Source organism: Mchenga conophoros, linkage group LG22, assembly GCF_057382185.1.
Source record: "Mchenga conophoros isolate Kocher_MC1m ecotype Shallow Benthic linkage group LG22, M_conophoros_male_GT1.1, whole genome shotgun sequence".
Lineage (NCBI taxonomy): Eukaryota > Metazoa > Chordata > Actinopteri > Cichliformes > Cichlidae > Mchenga > Mchenga conophoros.
Window position 1 is genome coordinate 18,188,638 of NC_140546.1, and position 24,584 is coordinate 18,213,221.

At 39.5% G+C, this 24,584-nt stretch overlaps 5 protein-coding genes across 6 annotated transcripts; 3 read left to right on the top strand and 2 right to left on the bottom strand.

Moving 5' to 3' along the window:
• Positions 1 to 2,315: 2,315 nt before the first annotated feature.
• Positions 2,316 to 4,401, bottom strand: polr2k (RNA polymerase II, I and III subunit K). The gene is made up of 4 exons (XM_085263564.1): positions 4,313 to 4,401; positions 4,044 to 4,112; positions 2,699 to 2,791; positions 2,316 to 2,516 (listed from the first exon to the last, which is right to left on the bottom strand). Exons 2-4 carry the CDS (start codon positions 4,102 to 4,104, stop codon positions 2,494 to 2,496), a joined length of 177 nt encoding a protein of 58 aa, XP_085119690.1. The 5' UTR covers positions 4,105 to 4,112; positions 4,313 to 4,401; the 3' UTR covers positions 2,316 to 2,493.
• Positions 4,402 to 4,612: 211 nt separating this feature from the next.
• stk3 (serine/threonine kinase 3 (STE20 homolog, yeast)) lies at positions 4,613 to 12,652 on the top strand. The gene is made up of 11 exons (XM_085263559.1): positions 4,613 to 4,789; positions 7,124 to 7,204; positions 7,330 to 7,458; positions 7,898 to 8,012; positions 8,331 to 8,495; positions 8,640 to 8,807; positions 8,903 to 9,040; positions 9,369 to 9,494; positions 9,588 to 9,789; positions 9,893 to 10,083; positions 10,212 to 12,652. The coding sequence occupies exons 1-11, from the start codon at positions 4,767 to 4,769 to the stop codon at positions 10,368 to 10,370; spliced, it is 1,497 nt and encodes a 498-aa protein (XP_085119685.1). The 5' UTR covers positions 4,613 to 4,766; the 3' UTR covers positions 10,371 to 12,652.
• A 561-nt stretch (positions 12,653 to 13,213) lies between these two features.
• Positions 13,214 to 16,218, top strand: LOC146549272 (2-iminobutanoate/2-iminopropanoate deaminase-like). 2 transcript variants are annotated; one of them, XM_085263561.1, is made up of 6 exons: positions 13,214 to 13,394; positions 14,132 to 14,237; positions 14,339 to 14,393; positions 14,481 to 14,549; positions 15,256 to 15,311; positions 15,813 to 16,218. In XM_085263561.1, the coding sequence occupies exons 1-6, from the start codon at positions 13,330 to 13,332 to the stop codon at positions 15,867 to 15,869; spliced, it is 408 nt and encodes a 135-aa protein (XP_085119687.1). In that variant the 5' UTR covers positions 13,214 to 13,329; the 3' UTR covers positions 15,870 to 16,218. The 2 variants fall into 2 exon arrangements, with proteins under 2 accessions (XP_085119687.1, XP_085119686.1); XM_085263560.1 differs by lacking the exon at positions 13,214 to 13,394 and adding an exon at positions 13,461 to 13,620.
• A 976-nt stretch (positions 16,219 to 17,194) lies between these two features.
• On the bottom strand, positions 17,195 to 19,237 carry LOC146549273 (uncharacterized). Its single transcript, XM_085263558.1, has one exon. It carries the CDS (start codon positions 19,057 to 19,059, stop codon positions 17,536 to 17,538), a length of 1,524 nt encoding a protein of 507 aa, XP_085119684.1. The 5' UTR covers positions 19,060 to 19,237; the 3' UTR covers positions 17,195 to 17,535.
• A 956-nt stretch (positions 19,238 to 20,193) lies between these two features.
• On the top strand, positions 20,194 to 23,964 carry LOC146549274 (uncharacterized). Its single transcript, XM_085263563.1, has 4 exons — positions 20,194 to 22,053; positions 22,222 to 22,312; positions 22,946 to 23,033; positions 23,712 to 23,964. The coding sequence occupies exons 1-4, from the start codon at positions 22,050 to 22,052 to the stop codon at positions 23,859 to 23,861; spliced, it is 333 nt and encodes a 110-aa protein (XP_085119689.1). The 5' UTR covers positions 20,194 to 22,049; the 3' UTR covers positions 23,862 to 23,964.
• The last annotated feature ends 620 nt before the right edge of the window (positions 23,965 to 24,584 follow it).

Below are 24,584 nucleotides of genomic sequence, written 5' to 3' on the forward strand. Positions count from 1 at the left end.
CTCTTAGGATAATTGGAGTGAGCTGCAAATCTGATCAACAGCAAACAAACAGAATATTAATCATGTAAAATTACATTTTGTTGATGGAAAACCCAGTCCAGTAATGAAAACAATCATTGAATCCAGTCCTGTTTGTCACCTAAAGGGTAGTTCAGCAAAGTAATTACTTTGTTGATGAGAACACGTTGTTCATAACTCTCTCAGCAGCATCTTAGCTGGAAGCAGCTCTCTGTCCAGCACCGGGAAATTAAATCAGGCTTATTTTCTATTGGTCAACATTTTGGCATGTAATTACATCAAATCACAGGTTCACACAAATGTTTTATTAGAATCTTTTAAAGATGGAAGTTTGAAATGAAATAGCTGCTAAACCCAAGTGCAAGTAATGATCCCAGTGAAGGCTTTGTTTGCTATTTGATTTGGTATCTCATCTTAATGAAACACATCATTTTAGTTTTTTGTTATTATCTATTATTTGTTGTGTCTTATTTGTGTAATATGCACCTTTTTGCACCTTTGAGTAGAGAGAGCGCAACAGTTTGAAATCTTTGTGGTAAGCCAAACTAAAAAGTTGCCATGCAGATATTAAGGGACTAAATGAACAAAAAAAAACAGATTTAGATTGAAATCAACTTAAAAGCTAAACTTGGGGAAACAGTGTAATTTAAAGAAGTTAAAGCTATCATAGTGCTGCTTTAGATCAAAAATACACTCAATGGACACTTAAGTACACCTTGCTTGTACTGGGTTGTGTCATGTTTCGGCTGTGTGGCAGGCAGGAGAGGACCCAAACGCAAACTCACGGGGACAGAACTTGAACTCAAAAGCACAGCTTTAATTGCTGGAAAAATAGAACACAGGCAATACAAAACTAAACTGGGAAAGCTAATCATAAAGTATACCAGGAGACTCGGGGAGAATCACACACAGCATGAGGGAGACTACGACACTGACAAAGAGAAACACAGGGCTTAAATACACAGAGGGATAACGAGGGAATGAGACAGAAGGAGAGCACAGCTGGGAGTAATCAGGCTGGACGAGACAAGGGAAGCAAAACTAGAAATACTCACATGAGACATGGACCTTCAAAGTAAAACAGGAAACACACTGACTGAATTCTAAACATGCAAACTTAACAGCAACTGGGGAGACAGAACATAGGAACCTGAAACATGGTACAAAACATCACAGTGGACATAACATGGAACACAGGGAAGCCATATGACAAAGCCAAAGAACTAAACCTATGATAACCATAACAGACCTATGGAAACAAGAAACAGTACAACAAAGGACTCAAAACATAAACCATAATATAAAAACACAAGATCTCTTCAAAATAAAATAGGAAACATAATGAGACGCAGACATGACAACCAGAACTTGACAACGTAAGACACAGACATGAAACACATGAAGAGCAGGGGAGACTTAACATGGGTTGGAAACACGAGGGGGAATTAATAAGCAAATGAACATAGGAGACCTAATGAGCTTAAACATACTATAAACATCAAAATGAACTAAAACTCAAAACACTGGGTCATAAGACCCAGGATCGTGACAGGTTGGTCCCCCTTTTGCAATCAGTTACCTTAACTCTTTAATTCTTCTTCTATTGTGCAATTTTGGTGAGCCAGTATGTTTCCTGTTCTTTGTGGACAGGAAACTGAGGGACCCAATGCGGTCTTCTGTAGCTGTAGCCGGTCTCCTTCAGGGTTTTACGTTGTGCATTCAGATATGCTCTTCCGAATAAGTCGCTTGTAAGCAGTTGTCATTTGAGTTACTGTTGCTTTTTTCTTTCTTTTGTTTTTTTAATCGTCTCAAAACTCTGTCCAATCCTCTCTGGCGTCAATGATGCAATTTCACCTAGAGAACTGCCACTCACTGGATATTTTTTCTCTTTGGGAGATGGCTGTGGGAAAATCCTGGTAGATCAGCCTGTCTGGTACCAATAACCATCCTACAGTCAAAGTCAATAAAAAAAAAACCTTTGGGGGTGAGGGGAAGAAAACATCGCAGTCTCATTTAATCTTTATTACTATGAAAAAGGCCAAAAAAACAGTTTGCATTACACAAAATCAGGTTACTTCCCCCTGCTGCATTTTGTTATTCTGAAAGGCAGAGTCCATTTCAGGGGTCGAAAAGCTGCAAACATCTCATAGCAACAGACCAATTACACGTGACTACATGAATATAGAAAAGTCTACAAGAGCTGAAACACAAATTTTCCTGTCGTCATGGAGATGCTACTACCGGTAATTAAATCAGTTCATCAGTTAGAAAAACTGGGAAAAAACAGTCTTGACCAGTTAAAATAGTTATTATTTAATAAACCAAAACAAACTTTCATACATTTTTGACAAGCAAATGTATTGTTTAGACCGAGAATAAAATGAGTAGTTCACAAATCTGAAGCCAGGTCTATTTATTTACATGATCCCACACTACAAACAGTAAACAGAGTCAAAACTGCTCCTCTCCTCTTCTTCATCGGGCATCGAATACAACCACTGAAATCAGAGAGTCAAGGAAATCCACAGCAAACGTAGCAACCAATTCATAAAATATCAATCAAAATCAAAATATCTGAACACTCTTTAGCAAAAAGACTCACATCTGAAATAAACAAGTCAACTGGTCATTTTTAATGTTTTCACAAGTTGTCTTCATGCACACAAAGTCAAAAGGATACATCTCTTTGTTCTCTTCTTGTACATGATCCTGTAGCCACACTCTCTGCATCTGATCGGATCGCGGGCTTTGATTTCGTTCTCGGTGTGACATTCTGCAAGTGACGAGAGAAAACATGGTGTTATGTGGTCAAGTTCAGTTTGAGCAGAGCAGAGCAGCGGGCAACACCCCCTCACATAGTTTTTCTGCTGATGTTAATGACAGAGAAAGTTTGGACCTATGCAGCTACTGAGTCAGCAGAGTGTTGGTAACTTTTATTCACTTAGCGCACGCCTCTGAATTCAAAGAGGTGTGGCCCAACATTTAGTCCATAATGTGTAAGATGTATTCATTTCAGTTCATTCAGATTGTTACTGAGTTTTTACACCTTGCCAAAAAACTTATTAGAACTAAAATCAGGGTGGTTCTTTTTCCAGATGCAAGATGACCAACATTACGTAATCATGGTGAAATAAATTTTTATTGGTTCCAAAATAGTAACATTGTATCAGACTGTAAAGGAGGTTTAATATTTCCCACTGTAAACATCTAGTGAGCCTAATGTGTATGTTATGTCCTCCAGATGTCTCCACCACAGTGGATTAAGTAGTAAAGACACTATTCAAACACAAGAACATCATGTAACTCTCAGTTAGTACTTGTATTTTGCACCTGGAAGCACAAATACCCACAAGGTAAAAAAAAGAAAAAGAAAATCATCATACATACATACAGAACAATACAATCAACTTATCCCAAGCTAACTATGATTAAAACAGAGATTAGAAAAGGAGTAGGGGTCATGAGGCTATAAAGGCACCTGAGATGTAATTTCAGTGAACGGAAATTCCACACATGCCAGGTATCACAGCTTTGAATGCACAGACCGGTTTACAATAGGCAAGTTTTGGGCTCCAAGTGTTAATTAGTACCAATACTGAACTCATATTTATAATTACAGACGGTAGTTATGCGAATTTTCATGTATTAGGTAAAACAGGACATGATATAGTGTGCTAGACGGTTTTCTCTAAAAACTAGTGTTGTAATACCTGGAAAAATACACTCTTAGCGATCTCTGAAGCATTAACTACGGATTAATCCTTAATTTATTAATGTCGGAGAGGCTAGTTATACACTCTAAATTGAGCTGTAATTTATTATTTGTCAACTTATTATGAGAGAATTGTTACTATGAAGGAACACATTATGAACAATATGTAAGGTCTATGCGGTGTAATGTAAGAAAAACATCCAGAGGAGAAGCAGCCGTGATGGCAGTGATGAAAGGTTTGCATTAGAGCAGGTAAAATCGTACTGTTTGCATTACCAGCGGTGGTATTACTAAAGTAAACGTTGTAACATACCTCCACATATGTAGATCATAGGCTGCTGCTTGGGCGGCTGTAGATCTTTCTGCGTATCCATTTCTGATTCTTAACAAAAAAATAGAGACAGAGAGATAACTGTTAACAACATGCTACCAGAAACAGCATGGTACTGCCCGAAACAGACTAAAACAACCCAACCGGTATTTAGAGCAAACAACAAATATCTTTAAAGTATCTAAAAACGCTGCATAAACCTAACAGATACGGAGTACACAGGATGGAAAGATAATAACAAGGTTTCTCACCGTTTAAACACGTTAGCTGTTAGCTGTTTACCTCTCTTTTCATACTCCACAAGGCTCCTGCCTGCACATGCGTAGAACAGTCGTGCACCTCACAGCAAAGTCGCTTGTGATTGGTCGGACGATGTCTTTGAAAGAGACCAGAGAAAGCAATTGTATTTTTGTGAACAGCTCTATTATCAGTAACATTTTATTCACAAGTTTCAGTTGTTTAATTGATACAAATTATTCAATGTTTCTAAGGAGAGTATTTTAAGCCGTTTTGTTTGTACTCCGCTCCAGCAGGGGGCGCTGCGTTGAGGCCGTAACACCGTCATCTGACGATCCCTCAGCTGGCGCTGCTTTAGTTTTTGACAACAACGATTCAGTCGACAATGTTCTCGTCCTGACTGCTGGTCCCAAAAGTGCCACGAGTCCCTATTAGTGTGTTTTCTTTTTAGTTTTGAAGTCGTACATCATGGAGACGTCTGCGCCCAAAAGGTTTGTGTTAATTTGACTACGCTAAAAATGCTATTATTAACGAGCTAGCCGAACAGCTAACGCTCGGTGGATGTCGCCGAGCTAGCTGATGCTAAGCTAACTTATCGTTGCCAGTCTTCTCTCAAACTTTCAGTTCTGTTCACGAATGTACAGACCGTTCCTCACACAGAGGCGCTCTTTCCTGAGCCCTCAATTGAGTGTCTAATAGATTTGGCTAATGATGTGGTCGTTTTATGTTCCCAAGTCTCTGTAAGAGTGTTTTGTTCAGTGGTTAGATTTGCACTTGAAATATCATTCAATCGCATGAATGATCGCACTGAATCAGTCTCTAGCTTCCCGAGTGTCCTGCAAAAATTGAATTACTGTGTCTTTTTATGTCTAATATTGTTGCCTGTATTTGTAAACAGGCTTTAGTTATTAGGCTTTATGAAGGGGTTAGACATATATATATAGTAAAGACGTGATCTCTCTTTATGAGTCTGCGTTATTGTTATTGACTTTCTTGGACACGTAAAATGTCCTTGTAAAAGTTAAAGGTCCTCCATGTTTTGGCTTGCCTCTTTGCGTGATCTCTATTAAAAAAAAATACATTTTGAATGTCAGTAAAAAATTTTATCCAAATAAATAAAAGATATATAAAAGCCACTTTGCCAAATACTGATTGCAGCTTCTACTGCTTGCTCAGAGTGACTTGAAATCCTTTATAAGAGATATATGCTTGATAGATCACAGGCCATCATTTAGAACTGTTTAAATGTCGAACACGGTATTTTTTTGGCACGATTCCTGAAGACAAACCAGTATTACACGTTACTGATTACTTAGTTGGTTTCTGTTCTGTGGTGGTTCATGAGTTCACAGGCTCAAAAAAAGACAATGCAAGTTAATTTTACTGAATAGCTTTTTAACCACAAGGCGACAGATCTGAAGTCTTTGTATGATTGCTGTACTATTTTTAAATTATGAGATCACACATGTTCAGATGTGCAGATGAGAAATATTTATTTATTCCATTCCATGAGCAACCCTTTTGTTACAACACTATAAAGGATGAATAATAACAATAATAATAATAAAGTAATATTATTAAACATTTAGGTTGACAGAGTTTGGTAGGAAAGATTTCCTATTTAAGCTATGTGTGTGTAGTTAACATAATCAGAGATACTAACTAGCAATAAAAACATTTTATCTTAAATAACATGATTATAATAGAATAGTAAAAATTTTTAAATGAATGATAACAAAATCAAAAGAAATTAGAACTGCTTTGGAAATCATTGACAAAAATAAAATTAAGTGTGCGTAATATAAAGACAATACAAATATAAAGTAAATAGTGCTTAAAAGTTTACTATAACATTCATAAATGTACAATGAAATTAAAGAATGAGTCTACAAAAATAAATATTTGAGCAAAATAAGTGATGATGATGATAATATTAATAATTATTATAATAAATATAATAATAGGTATTGAAATAGTTATAAAACACTATGTGAAATTCAGACTGAATAAGTTTTTTTTATTTTGGATTCAAGAAAAAACGGCAATGTTTTCAGCTCCTCTCACCTTCAGTAAAAAGCTTCTCTGAAAGACTTTGAGGACACCATACTTGAACGTTTCTGTTCTGCTTAGTGGAAATTAACAGGAACAGCAGGATGTGAGGGCCTTTCCAGCTTCATATAGTGCAAACTTTTCTAAGGGGTAGTATAGAAATACCCTTTTAAAGGAAAAACACACACAATCTGTTTGTTGTCTTAGTCAGAGCTCATGTAGGATCATTTTTAAATGACTGAATCATTGATTCATTGTGTTTGATTTATTCACTAGAGCCAGACTGAGGAACCTTATTGAAGCTTGCGTTGCTCAGGGGGAAACAACCTCCTTTAGTCTCGTATTGCACGTGATAATATTTTTGATCAAGTCAGAAAATAGTGAACAGTGCATGCTGGGTTGTGTTTTCACTTTCACAATAACTTTTTTTGTCGATCACTTTGAACTTAACTAATAATGACTTATTCCTGTTTGGCTGCGGTGCTGATTTTTTTTTTTTTTTTATCTGTGAAGAAGTATTACCTCATATTCTGGTGTTTGAAAGCACCGATACACAAGCCTAAAAATATCTTTAAATGACAGCAAACAGAAATAATAACAGGTTGCAGTCTCAGTGTGTTTGACATTTATGTCCAGACTAAAAATCACCCACAGCCGTTCATTTATTTACAGATGCTGAAACGATGCCGTGTCTCCTGTTTTGTAATGTTTAGATTTGCCTTTTCCACTTATCATTGCTTTCACTTTTATATTGCTGTCTTATTCCCTTTTTACAGTAAGCTGAAAAAGCTGAGTGAAGATAGTTTGACGAAACAGCCAGAGGAAGTGTTTGATGTTCTCGAGAAACTCGGTGAAGGGTAAGAAGTCTTAACTTCCATTTTTACAGCTGACCATTGCATAATAAATCGTTTTTTAAGCGCTGTCAGTTGTAATAAAGTACTGCAGCCATACATGTGACTTTAAGCTTTGTGTGTGTTTTTAGTTCCTATGGCAGCGTGTTTAAAGCCATTCATAAGGAGTCCGGCCAGGTGGTGGCAATCAAGCAGGTGCCTGTGGAGTCAGATCTGCAGGAAATCATCAAAGAGATCTCCATCATGCAGCAGTGTGACAGGTGGGACAGCAGTATGTCTCATACCATACGCCCATTTTTGCCCTTGAAAGCAAGGTTTTTCCTCAATATAAAAAATGTGGCATCCAGTAAAGTGGTTTGAGAGAAAATCATTGTTTATTTGCAGACTCAGAATACATTTTTGCTTATCATCTGCCCTAAATAACAGGGAATTGCACAGTTGTTCTGTTTAATTAGATAAGAGCCTGTTAGTGTTAACTGTACGCAGACCAGTTGCACTTAGCCAGCCTTCTCTCAAAGGTCCATTCTGAGCCAGGAAAAGCCTCAAAAGACATTTTACAGAGATAATAAAGGAGGAAGTATGACATCATCATCATAGCCCATGTAGCTCTCTCGTGTCTGGATCCATGAGATTTTTTTTCTCACTTCTGCTCTATATCTTCTCCTTTGATAACCACTCCATGTTGCGTTTCCTCCCCAGCCCCTATGTGGTGAAATACTATGGCAGCTACTTCAAGAACACAGACCTGTGGATTGTGATGGAGTACTGCGGCGCTGGCTCTGTCTCTGACATCATCAGACTGCGCAACAAGACGGTGGGTGTCTACGCTGAGCCGCAGCGACGTGTGCAACTGCGCTAAAACTTTATTTAAAAGTGCCTTTGACCTGTTGTCAGTAACGACTACAATGGTGGCTTTAATTCACTAGTTTTTGTGTCAGGAAGAAAATATTTTTTGATAAAGTTTCAATTCAAAGTGCAGTATTTATTACGACTTAAAAGTGAAAAGATCTCCAGGTTGACCTTGTCTTTAACTGAACTCAGCGAACTAATGATTAAAAAAAGAAACTACAGACAAGTGCAGCAGTTAATGGTCTGTTTGTTCATGTTTGGTTTTTAATCTTCAATCTCTCAGCTGACAGAAGATGAAATTGCAACCATCCTTAAGTCGACGCTGAAGGGACTCGAGTATCTTCACTTCATGAGGAAGATCCATCGGGACATCAAAGCAGGAAACATCCTTCTTAACACAGAGGGACACGCCAAACTGGCAGACTTTGGAGTTGCTGGACAGCTGACGGTAAAATTGCAGCATATGTCAGTAGTGATAAGATGAAGTAATGTTTGCCAGCATGATACTGTTTGTAATTTGCTTCTGAGGAGTTCTCGCTTGGTCCTGTCATGCTCTAAAAGTCTGGGGGTAATATATATTCCCACTCTGTAGGACACCATGGCAAAGAGAAACACTGTGATCGGTACTCCATTCTGGATGGCACCCGAGGTAATTCAGGAGATCGGCTACAACTGTGTAGCTGACATCTGGTCCCTGGGCATCACATCCATAGAGATGGCAGAGGGTAAACCTCCTTATGCAGACATTCATCCAATGAGAGTGAGTGGAAACATTTGTTCTTGTTTTAAATGTGTTGTGAAAAACTTTTATCCTCTTTTTTAATCCACCCTAATCCTGTTATCGTGTTTCTGCAGGCAATCTTTATGATCCCGACCAACCCTCCTCCAACATTCAGGAAGCCGGAGCTCTGGTCAGACGAGTTTACAGACTTTGTCAAGAAGTGTTTAGTGAAGAACCCGGAGCAGAGAGCGACGGCCACACAGCTGCTACAGGTAAGAAGATGACCTCGCCACCACATACATGGATTACTACTATTATTATGTTATTTGAACAGGGAAGGACACTAAGTTGCTCTTAGTGTCCTTCCCTGTTCAAATAACTGATACAAGATGAAAGCAAACGTATAAAATAGAGAGCAAATAGTCTTCCCCAGATACCCTGGAGATTTGTAAATATGGAAAATTTAATGCCGCCTCAGGCACATAGAAACATCAGAGGGTGTAACACATGATGCTGGGTGGATATACTCGTATGGAAATACATTTGCATGTAAAATATAGTTCATATAACTTTTATCTTTTTGGTCTTGTGAATCTCCAGCATCCATTCATCAGCCAGGCCAAGCCAGTTACGATCCTGAGAGACCTGATAACTGAAGCCATGGAGATGAAAGCCAAGAGGCAGCAGGAGCAGCAGAGAGAGCTGGAAGAGGAGGATGACAACTCGGTGCGTGTGGTGATTTATTCACAGAAAGGTCTGGGGTGAAGAAACCTCAGATGTAATGCTGCATGTCTTAACTCTGTTCTTTATTCCATCCAGGAGGAAGAGACTGAGGTGGATTCTCACACTATGGTTAAGTCGGGCTCAGAGGGCGCTGGAACCATGCGCGCCACCAGCACTATGAGTGACGGGGCGCAGACAATGATTGAGCACGGCAGCACTATGCTTGAGTCAGACCTTGGCACTATGGTCATCAACAGTGACGATGAAGACGAGGAGGAAGACCAGGGATCGATGAGAAGTGAGCGGATATGATGTCTGCCTGAATGAGACTGTCTCCAAAATATTCTGTCCAGAAAGTTTATTTTGTTACCTTCGAGTTTAACCCATTTCCTCCTCCACAGGACATGCCACCCCCCAGCAGCCGATTCGTCCTTCCTTCATGGATTACTTCGACAAGCAGGACAACAAGGCGGCCCAGCAGCAGGAGAGCTACAACCACAACCAGGCACAGGAGCAGCAAGGCTACCATATCCAGTCCAAAAACGTCTTCCCTGACAACTGGAAGGTGCCTCAGGACGGAGACTTTGACTTTGTGAGTGTCATCCGTGACTCTGTTGTAGTGTTATTCATTGTGGAAATGTTTACAGCAGCAAAACAGAAGCAGCTCTGAGTGTTGTGACTCATTTTTTCCGTCTGTTGTTTGTCTGTGTTGCCTCTCAGTTGAAGAACCTGGACTTTGAGGAGCTGCAGTTACGCCTGACTGCCTTGGATCCCATGATGGAGCGGGAGATTGAGGAGCTCAGGCAGCGCTACACTGCCAAAAGGCAGCCCATCCTGGATGCAATGGATGCCAAGAAGAGACGACAACAGAACTTCTAAATGCCCCTTCTGACCCTGTCCTCCTCTAATCTGGATTTCCCTAAGCCACGGTAAACAACAAATTCTGTCCAGTGATTTCGGGGGAACCAAAACAATCTCATTGGATGCCCTCTGCTGTTCTGGCCGCCTGTTAGCTGACCTCTAAGTGAAGTAAGATGCTTCCTTTACTGGATGATGTCTGTTTGGTTCTGGGAATCCACACCCTTCCAAAAAAAGAAAAAGGAGAACCAAGCTGTGGCTGTAACACATCTGAGAGTCACACAAAGAATTTCCTCTTTAATCAGCAAAAAGCCTTTTCTTCAGCAGGAGCAGCGAGCGAGGTCAATGGCATTACCCCCACCCCCCACCTCCCCGAGACTTTTTACCTTCACTGTAAATAAAACATAGAGCCTAGTTTGGAAATACCTGCGACAAAAGCTGTGGAGGTTCATCCATGACCAAAGACAATCGAGGTGATGTTGATGATGAAGTTGCCTTAAAATATTTGAAACCTGATTTTTCAACATAAGCAATGTAGTAAAACGACCGAGTCTTTGGATGGTCACGTTTGTTTCCTCAGCTGGAGAAGAGTTGGACGAGAGACTATTGAAAGCTTAGAAAAATCCAGTGAATGTCAAAGAACAGATTGCGCATGTTTTCAGCTATTTTGTGGACCAGCTTCTCTTTAGTCTGCATTATCTTTTATTTAAATTAGGTGTTTTTCAGGTATGACGTTCTGGGTTTCCTTATACACCCAGTGCACAGTCTATAGTGGCAGATCTGAAGCATCTTTTAGTGCCTCGTAAACACACACGACACTCCCTCACTGCTCTTCATCCTCAACACCCTGAAACGTTAAACAAACGTAATTTCCAAATAGGGGGAAAAGGTGAAAGTCATTCCTAAACACTGCACAGCATTCTTTAAATGTTTACGTTTAGATAACTTTGATTTCTTTTGATTGTTCCACTTTGACTGATTGACTTGAGGCAGCATTAAGAGAGCTGAGTGACGAGGCCAGACCCTGAATTATTGCATAAATGGTTTAATTGCTGTTTTCCAATTTAGGAAAAACACATCAGGTTGAGAAAAAAAGACTCGAAAGACGTAACGGTTGTACTTAAAACCAGAGCCGCTACATCAGCCACACACGTGATTTCTACTTGTTCTTTTTATTTTTAGATGATAATTTTTCCTCCATTGGTTCAAGTTTTCTTTTTCTTTTTTTTCTTTTTTTTACCCTGCAGCTTTTTTCAGCTATCAGTGAGAGTGCTTTCTGTTTCCTGATATTTGAAGGGGAGAAAAAGACAAAAAATGTGCTTTGTGGGTTTTGGGACACAAGCTTTGGCTTCTTTTATGTGAACATGAAGGCTTTTTCCCCTGTATTTTTAATAAGTGAGGAATGTTTTCCTTTCTTATCATAAATGAAGTCAGCTGTAAAATTTCCCACACGCTGCATATGCTTGTTGGACCACTTTAATAACCAAATTCAAAGGAATTTAATCAAAAAATGAAAAGAAGGAAAGAATTTGTAGGTTTTTACTCCCAAAAATCATTAAGCTTGTTGAATGGTTACTACATTTTTTGTTTTTGTCTATGTATCTGGCTTCTGGCTCTAATTCAGCTCTTCTGCTAAAGTATGTGTTACTTTTTAAGCGCTAATAATGACCCTGTGAATGAATGAATTCATCCTGTCTTAATGTTAAAAACGTGCAGTGAATCTGCTGGTTGCTGTTACATATGAATGTGTTTTGTAGGTGAAGCAGATGGAAACCCTTCATGAATTAAGCCTGCAGTTCACACAAGCATTCACTTTATTTATTAACCGCTCTGCTTTCTTTTCTTTTCGTGACACTGGTTTAAATATTGTGGCTGATTTGGCTGTTAATATTTTGGCCCTTGGTCATGTAAATGTGGTTGGACTATGCATGTTTATACTTAATTTTGCTCTGTAGTAGAATGCTGTTGTATAAGGAAAGAGTAATGTTTAAGAAGAAAATGTGGGCTTCCTTTAATTTTGCTTTAATTAAAAACTATTGAACACTGAAGAGTCCAATAGTTTGTTTTGGGGTTTTTTATGATTTTGTTTTGTTTCTTTAGAACTGGCTGTAATATGTACAGTTACCTAAAGCCACCTTTTGCTATATCATTATGATTTTTGTCTTCATTTACTTCACTTATTCGGTTTATGTAAAGATTGAAGGGTGTAGAGTGGAATGTAAGCATTTAATTTATTATGTTCTGTTTGTAATACTTTAATAAAGTTTCAAAAATGTTGAAAAAGTAATAAAAGTCACTTATAGTTAACCAGAGCTGGCTTTGGTCTAATCTTTAGATGTGGATGGATTAATACCAACATGACATGATTAGATACTCTGATTTCATTATGTAGACTTGTGTTACTTTTTTTGGAATTGAAAAAAAAAATACAACAAACACACACTATGAAAAGTGCATGAAAGTTTTTGTGTTGACTGTCACATCTGCTTTATTCTTAGCCTCTAGCACAGAGAGACAGGTACATTTACATTCCTGGATGCCAAAAAATATGAAAAAAATTCCCATGAAAAGCTGAATAGTATGTTTTGTGTTAACTAATGTGGAAAATAAAAATCGCTGTGATTTAGTGGTGAATTAAATCTGATTAATTGCATAAATCATGACCCACTGGCTCTCGTTATCGACCCTGTATTTACTTGGTTTCGGATCGATATCAAAACTTCGGGCAGTACCGCTGATCTTTGCCTTCATAAAGGCAGCTTTGACGCCCTTCACCGTAACTCTTCTGCCAAGGGCGCATTTCATTTTATATTTAACGCCTTTTTATAGCTATAAGCGCGCCTGCTGCTCCTCTATTCAGTGCGGTACGGTAGACTTTACGGAAACAGTGTTCCTTCTTTTTCTGCAGCTTTTCTTGCACAGTTGCATTAATCACAGCTCTTCGGAAAGGTTGGCAGCAAGTTGAAGAAATCTGGGAAGCATGTCTGCGCTCAACAGAAGGATTGTTAACACTGCGTCGGCCCCGGCTGCCATCGGCCCATACAGGTGAGACGTGGGAGCACAAGGACAGTCCGATGTTTGATCAGGGCCTGGTCTTACAGTTCAGTGAACTCACAGAGAGAACCAAAGTTAAAAGTTTCTCAGTGGGGCAAAGGGGCCCCAGCATAGCAGGAAACCGAGTAAGGTCGACAAGCAGCTGGCTTATAATGGCTTCAATTCGTCGCCAAATCATCTACACACCAAAAGCTCCTGTGAGGCAGGGAATATACAGGTAAGGTGTCTCGAAGAAAGTGCTGGGACTTGTTCTAAATCCATCATAACTCGATCGAAGTTCACGTGGTTTATCATTTATTTGGTGGATGTCACTCCTGTCAACCAGCAACAGGAAACTGAGGCTCTAGTTTACACAGGCTCACCAAACCGGACAGAAGATTGGAAAAATGTATCCTGGTCTTGATTTATGCTTTAACATTCGATCAAAATTCGGCAAAAGGGAAGGGGGAAAAGAGGGGAGGGGAGGGGAAAAGGGGAAAAAAGAAAAAAAAAACTATGTCAATGTAAATGAGATATATACTTTGTTGCCTGATTTGAATAAAGAAAGAAAAAAAATTCGGCAAAAACAACATGAAAGTGTGGAAAGTGGAAGTGCCTTGTATCGGTGATTCAGCCTGGTGGTGCAATGGTGTGAGGAAATATTTTCTTGGAACTGTTGGCCTTTTGTTTCACTTTCTCCTGCTGAAACATCATCCTGAGAAAGAAACGTGTGTGTGTGTCGTCCTCAGCCAGGCGGTGATCGTGGACAGAACCATGTACATCTCCGGTCAGCTGGGGATGGACGTCGCCTCCGGGAAGCTGGTAGATGGAGGAGTGCAGGCTCAGGCCAAACAGGTGAAACTCACTTCTGCCAGTGTTTAGATCAGCTACAGCAGAAGTTGCATCCACAACAGATTCCTAAAATACGAACAAATCTTTCCCATCGTGTCCTTCAGGCACTCATCAATATTGGGGAGATCCTTAAAGCTGCCGGCTGCGACTACAGCAACGGTGAGAAACTGAGCTTCTCCTCGTATGTTTCACATGTTCTGAAATTTAAACACGAGCTTTCAGAGCACATAAACCCTTTCATTTCAGTGGTGAAGACTACTGTGTTACTCGCAGATATAAATGACTTCAACAACGTCAATGAGGTCTACAAGACATGTAAGCCAGCACTATATTGTTCCTTTCATTTTGACCACACTAGCAGGGAAAATGACAGTGTGACAAGTTTAGGAGTCACCTGACCGATGCGCTCACTTAGCTTTTTCTCTGCTGCTCACATCCTCCTCGCTGATCATAACAGTCAGGTGTAATGGAAGCTCCAGCACCCAGAGAGTTGTAAATAGACACCACAGTGCAGGCACACAACTGTAACCCAACCTTTCCCAGCAGGCAGTGCTGCACTAGGCATTTACTCCCATCTTTCTCCCTCGCACTGCCACCGAAACCACAGGCAGGTTACTTTCCCTGACCGTGGTGAAAGGAAGGAAGGAAGATGTTTCATTAAAACTCTGTTTTGATCCTTTAAACTCAGCCATTACTGGTTTATAAAAATTGGTTTAAAACTTAAGTTAAGGCAAAAATGTGCCTTTCCAGGTTGTCTGTGTGTGTTACCATCCTCAGCCGCTGCTATACACCAGACAAAGGAACTTTCTACCCAGCAGCTGCAAAGCACCTGTGCTTGTTGTTTTATTGCTTATCTATGTAAATAATCTAACCACTCATAAATAAAGCCTTTCATATTATTAGAAGCTGAAATGAACCATTCAAATTGAGATTCATAGTTGGGTTCACTGATGGAAGTGAATAACTTCACCGTGGTTCTGCAAATGCATGCAAATCTAATGAAAATGTTTTCCCTCCCCAGTTTTCAGCAGTAACTTTCCTGCCAGAGCTGCCTACCAAGTCGCTGCTCTCCCCAGAGTGAGTGTTAACCACAGCTTTACACACCTTTAGCATTGTATTACATTATGTCACACCCACTTTAAAGTCACTGCTACTGTGCACATATGGATGATGTCATGAATTTCATTTTTATGCTGACTGGAAACAGAAAGGTTGAAAAAGGAGGGATTTGCATTTTATTTTAAACCACAAATTAAACTATTAATCATGTTTTCCGGACTTAATTTGCTTACACTGTCACACAGCGGAGACTCTGCTGATATTTGGACAAATGAGTAAATGTAGTGTAAATGCTGCTTTTGGCCAAATTCAAGTTATTGCTGCTAAAGTTGGATCTACAAGCTACAGAATTATGGGGATCACTTGGTTTTTCATGGGACTGCAGAGATGTGTATAAAAGCTTTTTGCAGGGGTTTTTGAATGACTGTGTGCGTGTGTTCATTTTTGGACACTATTATAATTTAATATTTCGCCTCTGCAGTCATTTCTTCAACCTGCGTCTCCTCCTTTTCTCCTCAGGGTGGGCTGGTGGAAATTGAGGCGATCGCTGTTCTCGGTCCTCTCTCCGACTCCTGACTACCCGGCTGCATTACTAACAAGCTGTAGCGCCACCAATTATTATCATTATAGATTCACTGTGGAAGCTTGATTGTATTTCCAGAGAACACCTGAAGAGCCACGAATTTCACCAAAGTCTTTTTCAGTCTTTCAAGATTTAAATTCAGAGCAACATTGAGTTGTTAACACTTCACAGCCTGCTCGTTAAACAGACAGTAGGGATCCAGTAGGAGTGGACACAACATCAAGCCTCTTGGCTTCTGGTTTGATAACTTCACTCATTTAAAAAAAGAAAAATGCTGTAACACATCAGTGTGACATGTTTGCTTTCATCCTGCATCAAATTAAAACACAGAGAATATGTGTACTAGGTTTTTTTTAAGGTGATCTTTTTATTTTTCAACAGCTTATTACTAATTACGGATTTTGGGGAATACTAAAAATCATGACACATCAGGAAAAAAAATCTTATAAAGGACGTGAAGCGATGTCACTGATGTTGTCACTGCTGATGTGACGCTATACCTTGTTTATGGTAGTACCTGAACTGCCATAAAGTTATGTTAACGCTGTGCTTTAGATTACAGCCAGGAGTGTGGCAGAGGAGGAATTTTGCACTTTCATATACAATCCACTTTTGGACTAAGTAGATCAGTTAATGGCTGGACTATGGAGGAGAAGTTTTTGCAGAAGTTCCTGTAATAACCTACCAGGAATCTGCACAGTTCAAGTCCTTTATTTAGGTGTGGGATATTCATTAATCGCCACCACTTTGGCGCTAAGGGGCCGCACCTGACCACGTCCCACTTCCCTGCTCAAGTATGTTACAGTGGCCTTGGCAAATTCACACTTTGTCAGGTTGAGTGTCAGAGCTTATTAATCTTGAAATCTGCATGACACACTGGCAGACAGAAAAGACCATTCGGTGAAAATATCAATTCTGGGGATCTGGAACATGGAAAGTAGAATATCTAAACAACATTATTGGTGTGTTTTGCCTCAGTGTTATTGATATTTATATGCTTCTATTTTAAAAACTGTAAACTCTCACTGTGGATATAAGAGCCAAATTGTGGATATTTTGCATCCACTTTATTGTGTAATATTTTAATTGATTGTATTTGATGGCTTAGGCCCCAGGAAGACTAGCAACCACTGTTGTGGAAGCTAATGGAGTTCCTTATAAATAAGCAGACAGATAAACACTATTCTAATCTTATATTACATTCTTAGCAAATTTACAGCAAATGAAACAAAGCACAAAGTCACAGTTGTTTTTTTTTATTTTATTTTTTTATTTTAATTTGTGGTTTGACGCTGTTTCTTAACGTAAAATGTCCTGTTGTAATTGGACATTTTGAGATAAGAAACAGCGCCAAGCCCCAACAACACTTCCCTCATGGTGCTTTTTATTGTAAGGTGAAGACCCTACAATAATGCACAAAAACTAACCCCCTAGAGCAAGCACATTGGCGACAGTGGGAAGGAAAAACTCACTTTTAAAAGAGAGAAACCTCCGGCAGAACCAGGCTCTGAGATGGGGGTGGCCATCTGCCTCGGCCAGTTAGTGATGAGGGAAGGAAGTTGGGGTTTTAAAATGTAATTTAGGTTGCTGAATTAAAAGAATATTTGACGCCAGTTTAAGAGTTTTGTAACATAATCACGTGCACGTTTCAGTTCAGTTTTAACGTGCACATGAGAAAACCCTCAAGATGACATTTTGGCTCCTCAGCTTGGCATGTTTTTTGAATATGCTGACGACCGCTTCGTCAACCACTGGGTTGCTTGACCTCATTAACAGTATTGGAGAAGGCCACTTTTCACGGAGATCATTGGATACTTTCAGGCCGAGTTGTTCAATGTTTTCCATGGACATTTTGTAGCTTTTGGACAAAATTTTGTTCCAGATCTTGTGGGAAAGCCTCTGTACAATAAACTCTGATGTTCCTGCATTCCATGTAGCTGCCTCATTTTCTCCCTTCATAGCGTGCATTACCAGATCTTTGGTGACATTTTTCACAGCCTCCTGGTACTCTTCCCTGTTTTTAGAGACACTAAGTACTCTTGTTGGTAATGCCAACAGGTGTTTGGTGAAGGTTGGGACAGTAATACTATCAAGCTGTTCCCTCAGATTAAAAATCAGATATTTTTCCTTGCAGTTGTGTGTTTTGCAAAGATCCTTGAGAATGGCCTTGTCTATGTTTTTCAGACATTTGGGGGATAGATCCAAATGTTTCAGCTCAATTTCAGGCCAAATTTTTTCCATCAGGCGATCGCTGATGCAGTCAGCAGTGAGGCGCTCTGTGAAGAGCTTGTATTTAGTGGAGACTTGTTCTATGGCCTGTGAAACCACCAACTCAATCACTTTGTTGACACACAACTTTTCCCCACTCAGACAATCAGATGAGGACGACTGTGGGGTTGCCGTCTCCTGTGTTTCAGTCTGAGACTCTACTAATTCTATTCTCTGCGTGTCCAGTTTTGTCTGCATTTCTGGTATGTTTGTCTCTGCCTGACTTTCTTTAATCTCGCTGGAGTCCTCACTCTGTGGCTGCAGAGCTTTCTTGTCCTCCTCCAGTTCTTTCTGTTCTTTCTCTGCATCCTGACATTTTGTGATGGCCTCTTTGACTTCTTCTTTTGTGTCATTCACCACTTTCTGTTCTTCCAGGAGTTTCTTAATTTGTTCCTCCAGGACTTTTTTCTCCTGCTCCAGATTCTCTCTCAGTGTTTGTTCTTTCCACAGAGCATTCCGCATAGTTTCTTTCAGATTTCTTTCATGTTTCTGGAGCTGCGTGAACTTGGCAGACAGAGTGTCCTTCTCCTGTTTCAGCATCAGGATTTCGTTGTCCCTCTGCTGAAGCTGCTCTTTCAGACGGTTCATCTCAAGGTCAAGGTTGCTGACCTTTTCCTGATCTGAACACGTCTGTTGCTCTTTTTCTTTGGTGGCGCTGCTCACCTGCGGTTTGCGCGACACTGATTCGTCAGTGACTCCTGCAGCTTGGTTCTCATACAGCTCCAGCTTGGTGCGCATGTTTGAAATTTGAGTCATCATCTGTTTGATTTGCTGTCTGGCTCTACTTTCACCCTCTTTTAAAAGTTTGTTTTCAGTCAGAGAGTTTTGCAAGGCTTTCCTAACCCGCATGAGGTTGTCGAGTGCACTCTTTGGCAGAGTGAAGACAAATTCTGGTTTTCCTTCCTGATTGCTCATTTTTGATATTTAACTTTGAAACAAATTTAGCGTGTTACACTAAATAAGATATTCAAATGTGAATTCGATATTCAGATGTGAATTCGATATTCAGATGTGAATTCGATATTCAGATGTCAATCAGGGTTTGAAGTTGGCTGTAGCAGAACAAAAGTTCGTCTGGTGAATCGCTCGTGACTGTAAGTAAGAAACGTGCTTGACCAGTGTGCTGTTTCACCCCTATTTATAGAATTTTGGTGACTGTGATGTCATGGCCTGATTCTCTTTGCTTTGATGTTTGAAAATAGGTCCCGCCCATTGAAAATAGGTCCCGCCCACAGGCTCTCAGAATTTGTCAGTTAAATTCATACATTAATTTGAAATATGTTTTTGTTTTTTTTTTTAAATTTTAATTCATCCCTCTTCTAAATTTAACCTAAGCCCATTTTCAGAGCGCTGCGTGTTCATCACAGCCATAAATATGTTAGAAATGAAGAGATTTCACTGTGTTCAAGTACCAGATTTAGTGCTAATTTTATTCAGTCATCCAGTGTTTGTTTAGCTTGTTCAAATGTTTCAGGTGCTGTAGAACATCTGATTAGTATTGTTCATTAATGCTTGTTTCCTATTCCTGTTCAAAGTAATACTCTGCGCACGCAGCCAGTGAGAAAACGTCTAACGCTAGACCCGCCCCCGGGAGTCAAGCTGCTTGCATCTAATGTCTCTCAGTTACATAGTAAACAAAGCTTGCAAGGAATCACGAATCCAGCATCATTACTAAACATCTAACAGGTGCCAAAAAAAAAGAGCAACATTGAGTTGTTAACACTTCACAGCCTGCTCGTTAAACAGACAGTAGGGATCCAGTAGGAGTGGACACAACATCAAGCCTCTTGGCTTCTGGTTTGATAACTTCACTCATTTAAAAAAAGAAAAATGCTGTAACACATCAGTGTGACATGTTTGCTTTCATCCTGCATCAAATTAAAACACAGAGAATATGTGTACTAGGTTTTTTTTAAGGTGATCTTTTTATTTTTCAACAGCTTATTACTAATTACGGATTTTGGGGAATACTAAAAATCATGACACATCAGGAAAAAAAATCTTATAAAGGACGTGAAGCGATGTCACTGATGTTGTCACTGCTGATGTGACGCTATACCTTGTTTATGGTAGTACCTGAACTGCCATAAAGTTATGTTAACGCTGTGCTTTAGATTACAGCCAGGAGTGTGGCAGAGGAGGAATTTTGCACTTTCATATAAAATCCACTTTTGGACTAAGTAGATCAGTTAATGGCTGGACTATGGAGGAGAAGTTTTTGCAGAAGTTCCTGTAATAACCTACCAGGAATCTGCACAGTTCAAGTCCTTTATTTAGGTGTGGGATATTCATTAATCGCCACCACTTTGGCGCTAAGGGGCCGCACCTGACCACGTCCCACTTCCCTGCTCAAGTATGTTACAGTGGCCTTGGCAAATTCACACTTTGTCAGGTTGAGTGTCAGAGCTTATTAATCTTGAAATCTGCATGACACACTGGCAGACAGAAAAGACCATTCGGTGAAAATATCAATTCTGGGGATCTGGAACATGGAAAGTAGAATATCTAAACAACATTATTGGTGTGTTTTGCCTCAGTGTTATTGATATTTATATGCTTCTATTTTAAAAAACTGTAAACTCTCACTGTGGATGTAAGAGCCAAATTGTGGATATTTTGCATCCACTTTATTGTGTAATATTTTAATTGATTGTATTTGATGGTTTAGTCCCCAGGAAGACTAGCAACCACTGTTGTGGAAGCTAATGGAGTTCCTTATAAATAAGCAGACAAATAAACACTATTCTAATCTTATATTACATTTTTTTAATAGACGGTAAGCATTATACATATTTTATTTGGATTTCATACATGAATTTATCTTTTGGCTTCCTGTTTTTTTGCTAGTGCTAGGCTACTGGACGACACCATTAGCTAACCGGTGTTCTCTATACAGAGAATTGAATGCCAGTGTACAGCCCCTATCAAACGTTTAAGATCACTTGGCAAAGCAATATATATTTAACATGGTTTTATCTTAACAAGATTCCAAGTAGAGCTTCAACATGCAACAAGAAGCAATGGGATTGAGATAAAGCTTTTTTTGAGCATACAATTTATTGAAAACAACGCTTAAACTGAAACAGACTATATTATGAAAGAACAGGTAACTATAGCTTCTCTTAAAAACGTGGTCAAGCAAAATTCCAGTAGCTCCCCTGATCATTTTACCAACACAAAGAAGGAGAAAATGATCTAAATATCTTAGCCCAGCACAAATTTAGCTCTTTTTTAAAATTACTGTTAATCTCCACAGACAATTTCAGTCAGTTTCCACACCTATGTGCCAGTTAATTATGTTTACAGTTGATATTTTTATTCACTGATACATCACACAACCATTAGGCTAGGTTATTTAGATCATTTTCTCTTTATGTTTTTTGTACTTCAATGGTCAATATATTCACAACATGAACCTAAAATTTCTGTAAATATGCCAAAGTTATGATACATTAAAAGTCTGCTGGTTTGGCTTTATGTGGAGTGTCACACTTCACAACATTTCTCTTTTCTTGTTCTAACTCTGCCTCTCGTTCTCCCTCAGTTCTAAAAGCCGTCGGCTCGGCCTTGGCTATCGCCTTCACTGTGATGACCTACCATCGCCCGCTGGGCTCCTTCCTGCCTGACAAAGAAAACCAGAACATAACCTCATCAGTCATCTACTTTTTGAGAACCTTGTTCTCATCTCTTTTCGCCTCACTGCCCTCGCTCTTTTCGCCTCCGTGCTGCCCTGCTTCACCTTCATCCACTTCATCTGCTCTTGGCTGGTTTGATTCTTCTTCGCTTGGCGATCCAAGACGAACTTCATGGAAAGTCCTTGTGGAGAATGGCTTTATTGAGCCACTGTTGGCCTCGTTTGGTATTTTGACTGGTTTAATGTGGCTGAGACAGGACTGCGCTCTATCATGGGTATACACTGACTGATATTTGCTCCTCAATACTGTGTGGTGCTGGAAGACTAGCACACATCCTCATGATTTTGTGATACAGTACAGAATACGTTCAGCTTGTCAAATTTACATAAATCTTTGATTGTTACCAGTGTGACTCTGAAGTGCTGTACTGTATGTTTGTAAGTTTTCTCCCCAGCAAACACAACAACCCAAAAGGCAGAGGAAGATGGTAACCATAGCACAAAAAGTTGGACTTCTGGACATACTAAAAGAAGGTAGAAGTTACCGTATTTTTCGGACCATTATAAGGCACACTAAGTGAAAGAAAACAGTCAGACAAATCAAACTTTACTCAATTCATTCTTCTTGCTTCCTCTACTTCCGTAAGCTACCATTGATGTTGAATTATCTCGCAGCTGTTCTATTCCCATGTTCTGGACCTGAAAACAGGGTTTGATCTTTGTTTTCATTCTATAATACTGCACCTATTTTTCTAGGAAGGTTTGAACTTTGAGGGTGTTTAAACAAGATACAAACGTGTGAAAATTGTCTGGCTGCTCCTGTCTTCTAAGACTTTAAGTTAGAAAGAAATACAAACTTTTCTGTTAATGTTCTGTAAAGGCAAAAAGACATTTATGCAATAATCATGATTTTTCTTTCACATCTGTTTTAAACCATGGACTTAAAGCCCCGACTGTGTCTGTATTAGTGTTTGAATGTATAAAAAGAATGAACAGGTGAAAGAGATCGGCTGCAGGCTCAGGAGAAGGAAAATAAACACCAGAAACAGAAAGAAGGCAAAACCAGAGATAGGATACTGTAAAAGAGTGAGACAGGAAAGAGTGGATATCGTTTGATTATATTCTAAAATTCATCGGTGAACGTTCCGACTGTGTGCTTCTCTGCAGATGTCAAGATCTACAGGAGTCTCTCTTGAGCTCAGCCAGCGGCTACAGCAACTACATAGGGATCCTCAACTGGTGTGTTGTCATGCTGGTGAGTTAAACCTCAGTACATGTCCACGCAGAAATGAAAATGTACACCAGCGTGGCTTCCAAAACTGCATAAGATTTAGAAAGTAAGACCCTCATTCAGCTAAATCTTACAGGTCTGGACAGTCCTTGTTAGTCTTTCCTTCTGCCTCAATACTCACTGTACTGCCATCTAGTGGTGGCATACTAACATGTACAACTCCTTGTGTTTGTAAGCTGGAGCTATTTCAATTGATCATGGATCAAAGTTGGATCTGTAGTTATATCACTGTGGATTCATTTTAATACACCATAATGAACAAATTAAAATTAAATGATACTTGAAATTTAAATTGTTGTCCTTATTCCTCTGCCTGTGTTTTTTGAGGTGCAATTGTGGCACAGTCCAACGGGTCAGCAGTTAACACCAATGTCTCCTATATGCCCCGTATAGCCGTTGCCATTCTGCTTCATTACCACATGCTGAAACCTTTGAGCCTCAAAATGCTGCCTGCAATAAATATATTTAGATTTGACTTATAGTTTGTTTTTTGTAGTTGAATATTGTGTATCTGTCATTCTCTAAGATTCTTTAGTGAAAATCTGAAATTGTGATATGCCGAGTTAGAACATTTTACTTCTTTGAGTATATTGTGAAAAATATACTCAGCAAAAAAAATTGACCTAAGTCTGTGTCTTCCAGTGGAGGATCCCAAGTGTTCAGAACTCAATGAAACTGTTCCAGGTGTGTAAACACAGAGACACTAACTGCATCACTCACAGTGGCTCCAGGAATAAAGCAAGAGTCAAGAAATATTTGCCTGAAACTGGAGCGGCCTTCAAACATATTTAGATTTGGCTTATAAAGAAAAGGTATCCTTTTATTTGTTACTTCTTAAAGGAAATTGATCTTTCTAGGATGGTGGAGCAGCTGCTGAAAGCTGTGAGTATCAAGACTGCACATCAGAGACTTTTTCATTTATACGTCAGACTTGTTCTAAATTAAATACTTGACTTAATCCCTTGATTCTGGTGTTGTTGCCTGTTGTTTTTTGTATTGTTTTAACATTTTTGAAGTGAGATTTATACTGTCTCAAGAGTTACATTTGTTAAGCAACAGTAGTTCAACCTTACCAACCTAGACACCTTTTCCTCTCTCCTTTTCTAATCCTCCCCCTGGCTGCCTCCTCCCAGGTTTCTATCCATCTAATATATTCTTCTGTTGGTTTTGACATTCCTCTCTGAACTTTGTGGCAGAGCTGCTGCAGTTTGGAGACCGGGAGTTCTACAGGGACTGGCAGTGAGTCGTCAAGCATACATTTTCTGTGTGACTCCTGAGTTAATGTGATGGCGTGAATTGATGTACGTCCTGAGATTTGATTTTCACCCAGGTGTCATCCACATACCTGAACCAATGACTTGGTGGTGTTTCCATGGTAGGAAAACAAAGCCCTCTTTTCCACCTTTTCCATGTACAAATTGGCCACAATGAGTGAAACTGGGGAACCCATGGCACACCCATGTTTCTGCCTGTGGAACTGACCCATTGTTCCAAAAGCAAACACACTTGGTCGAT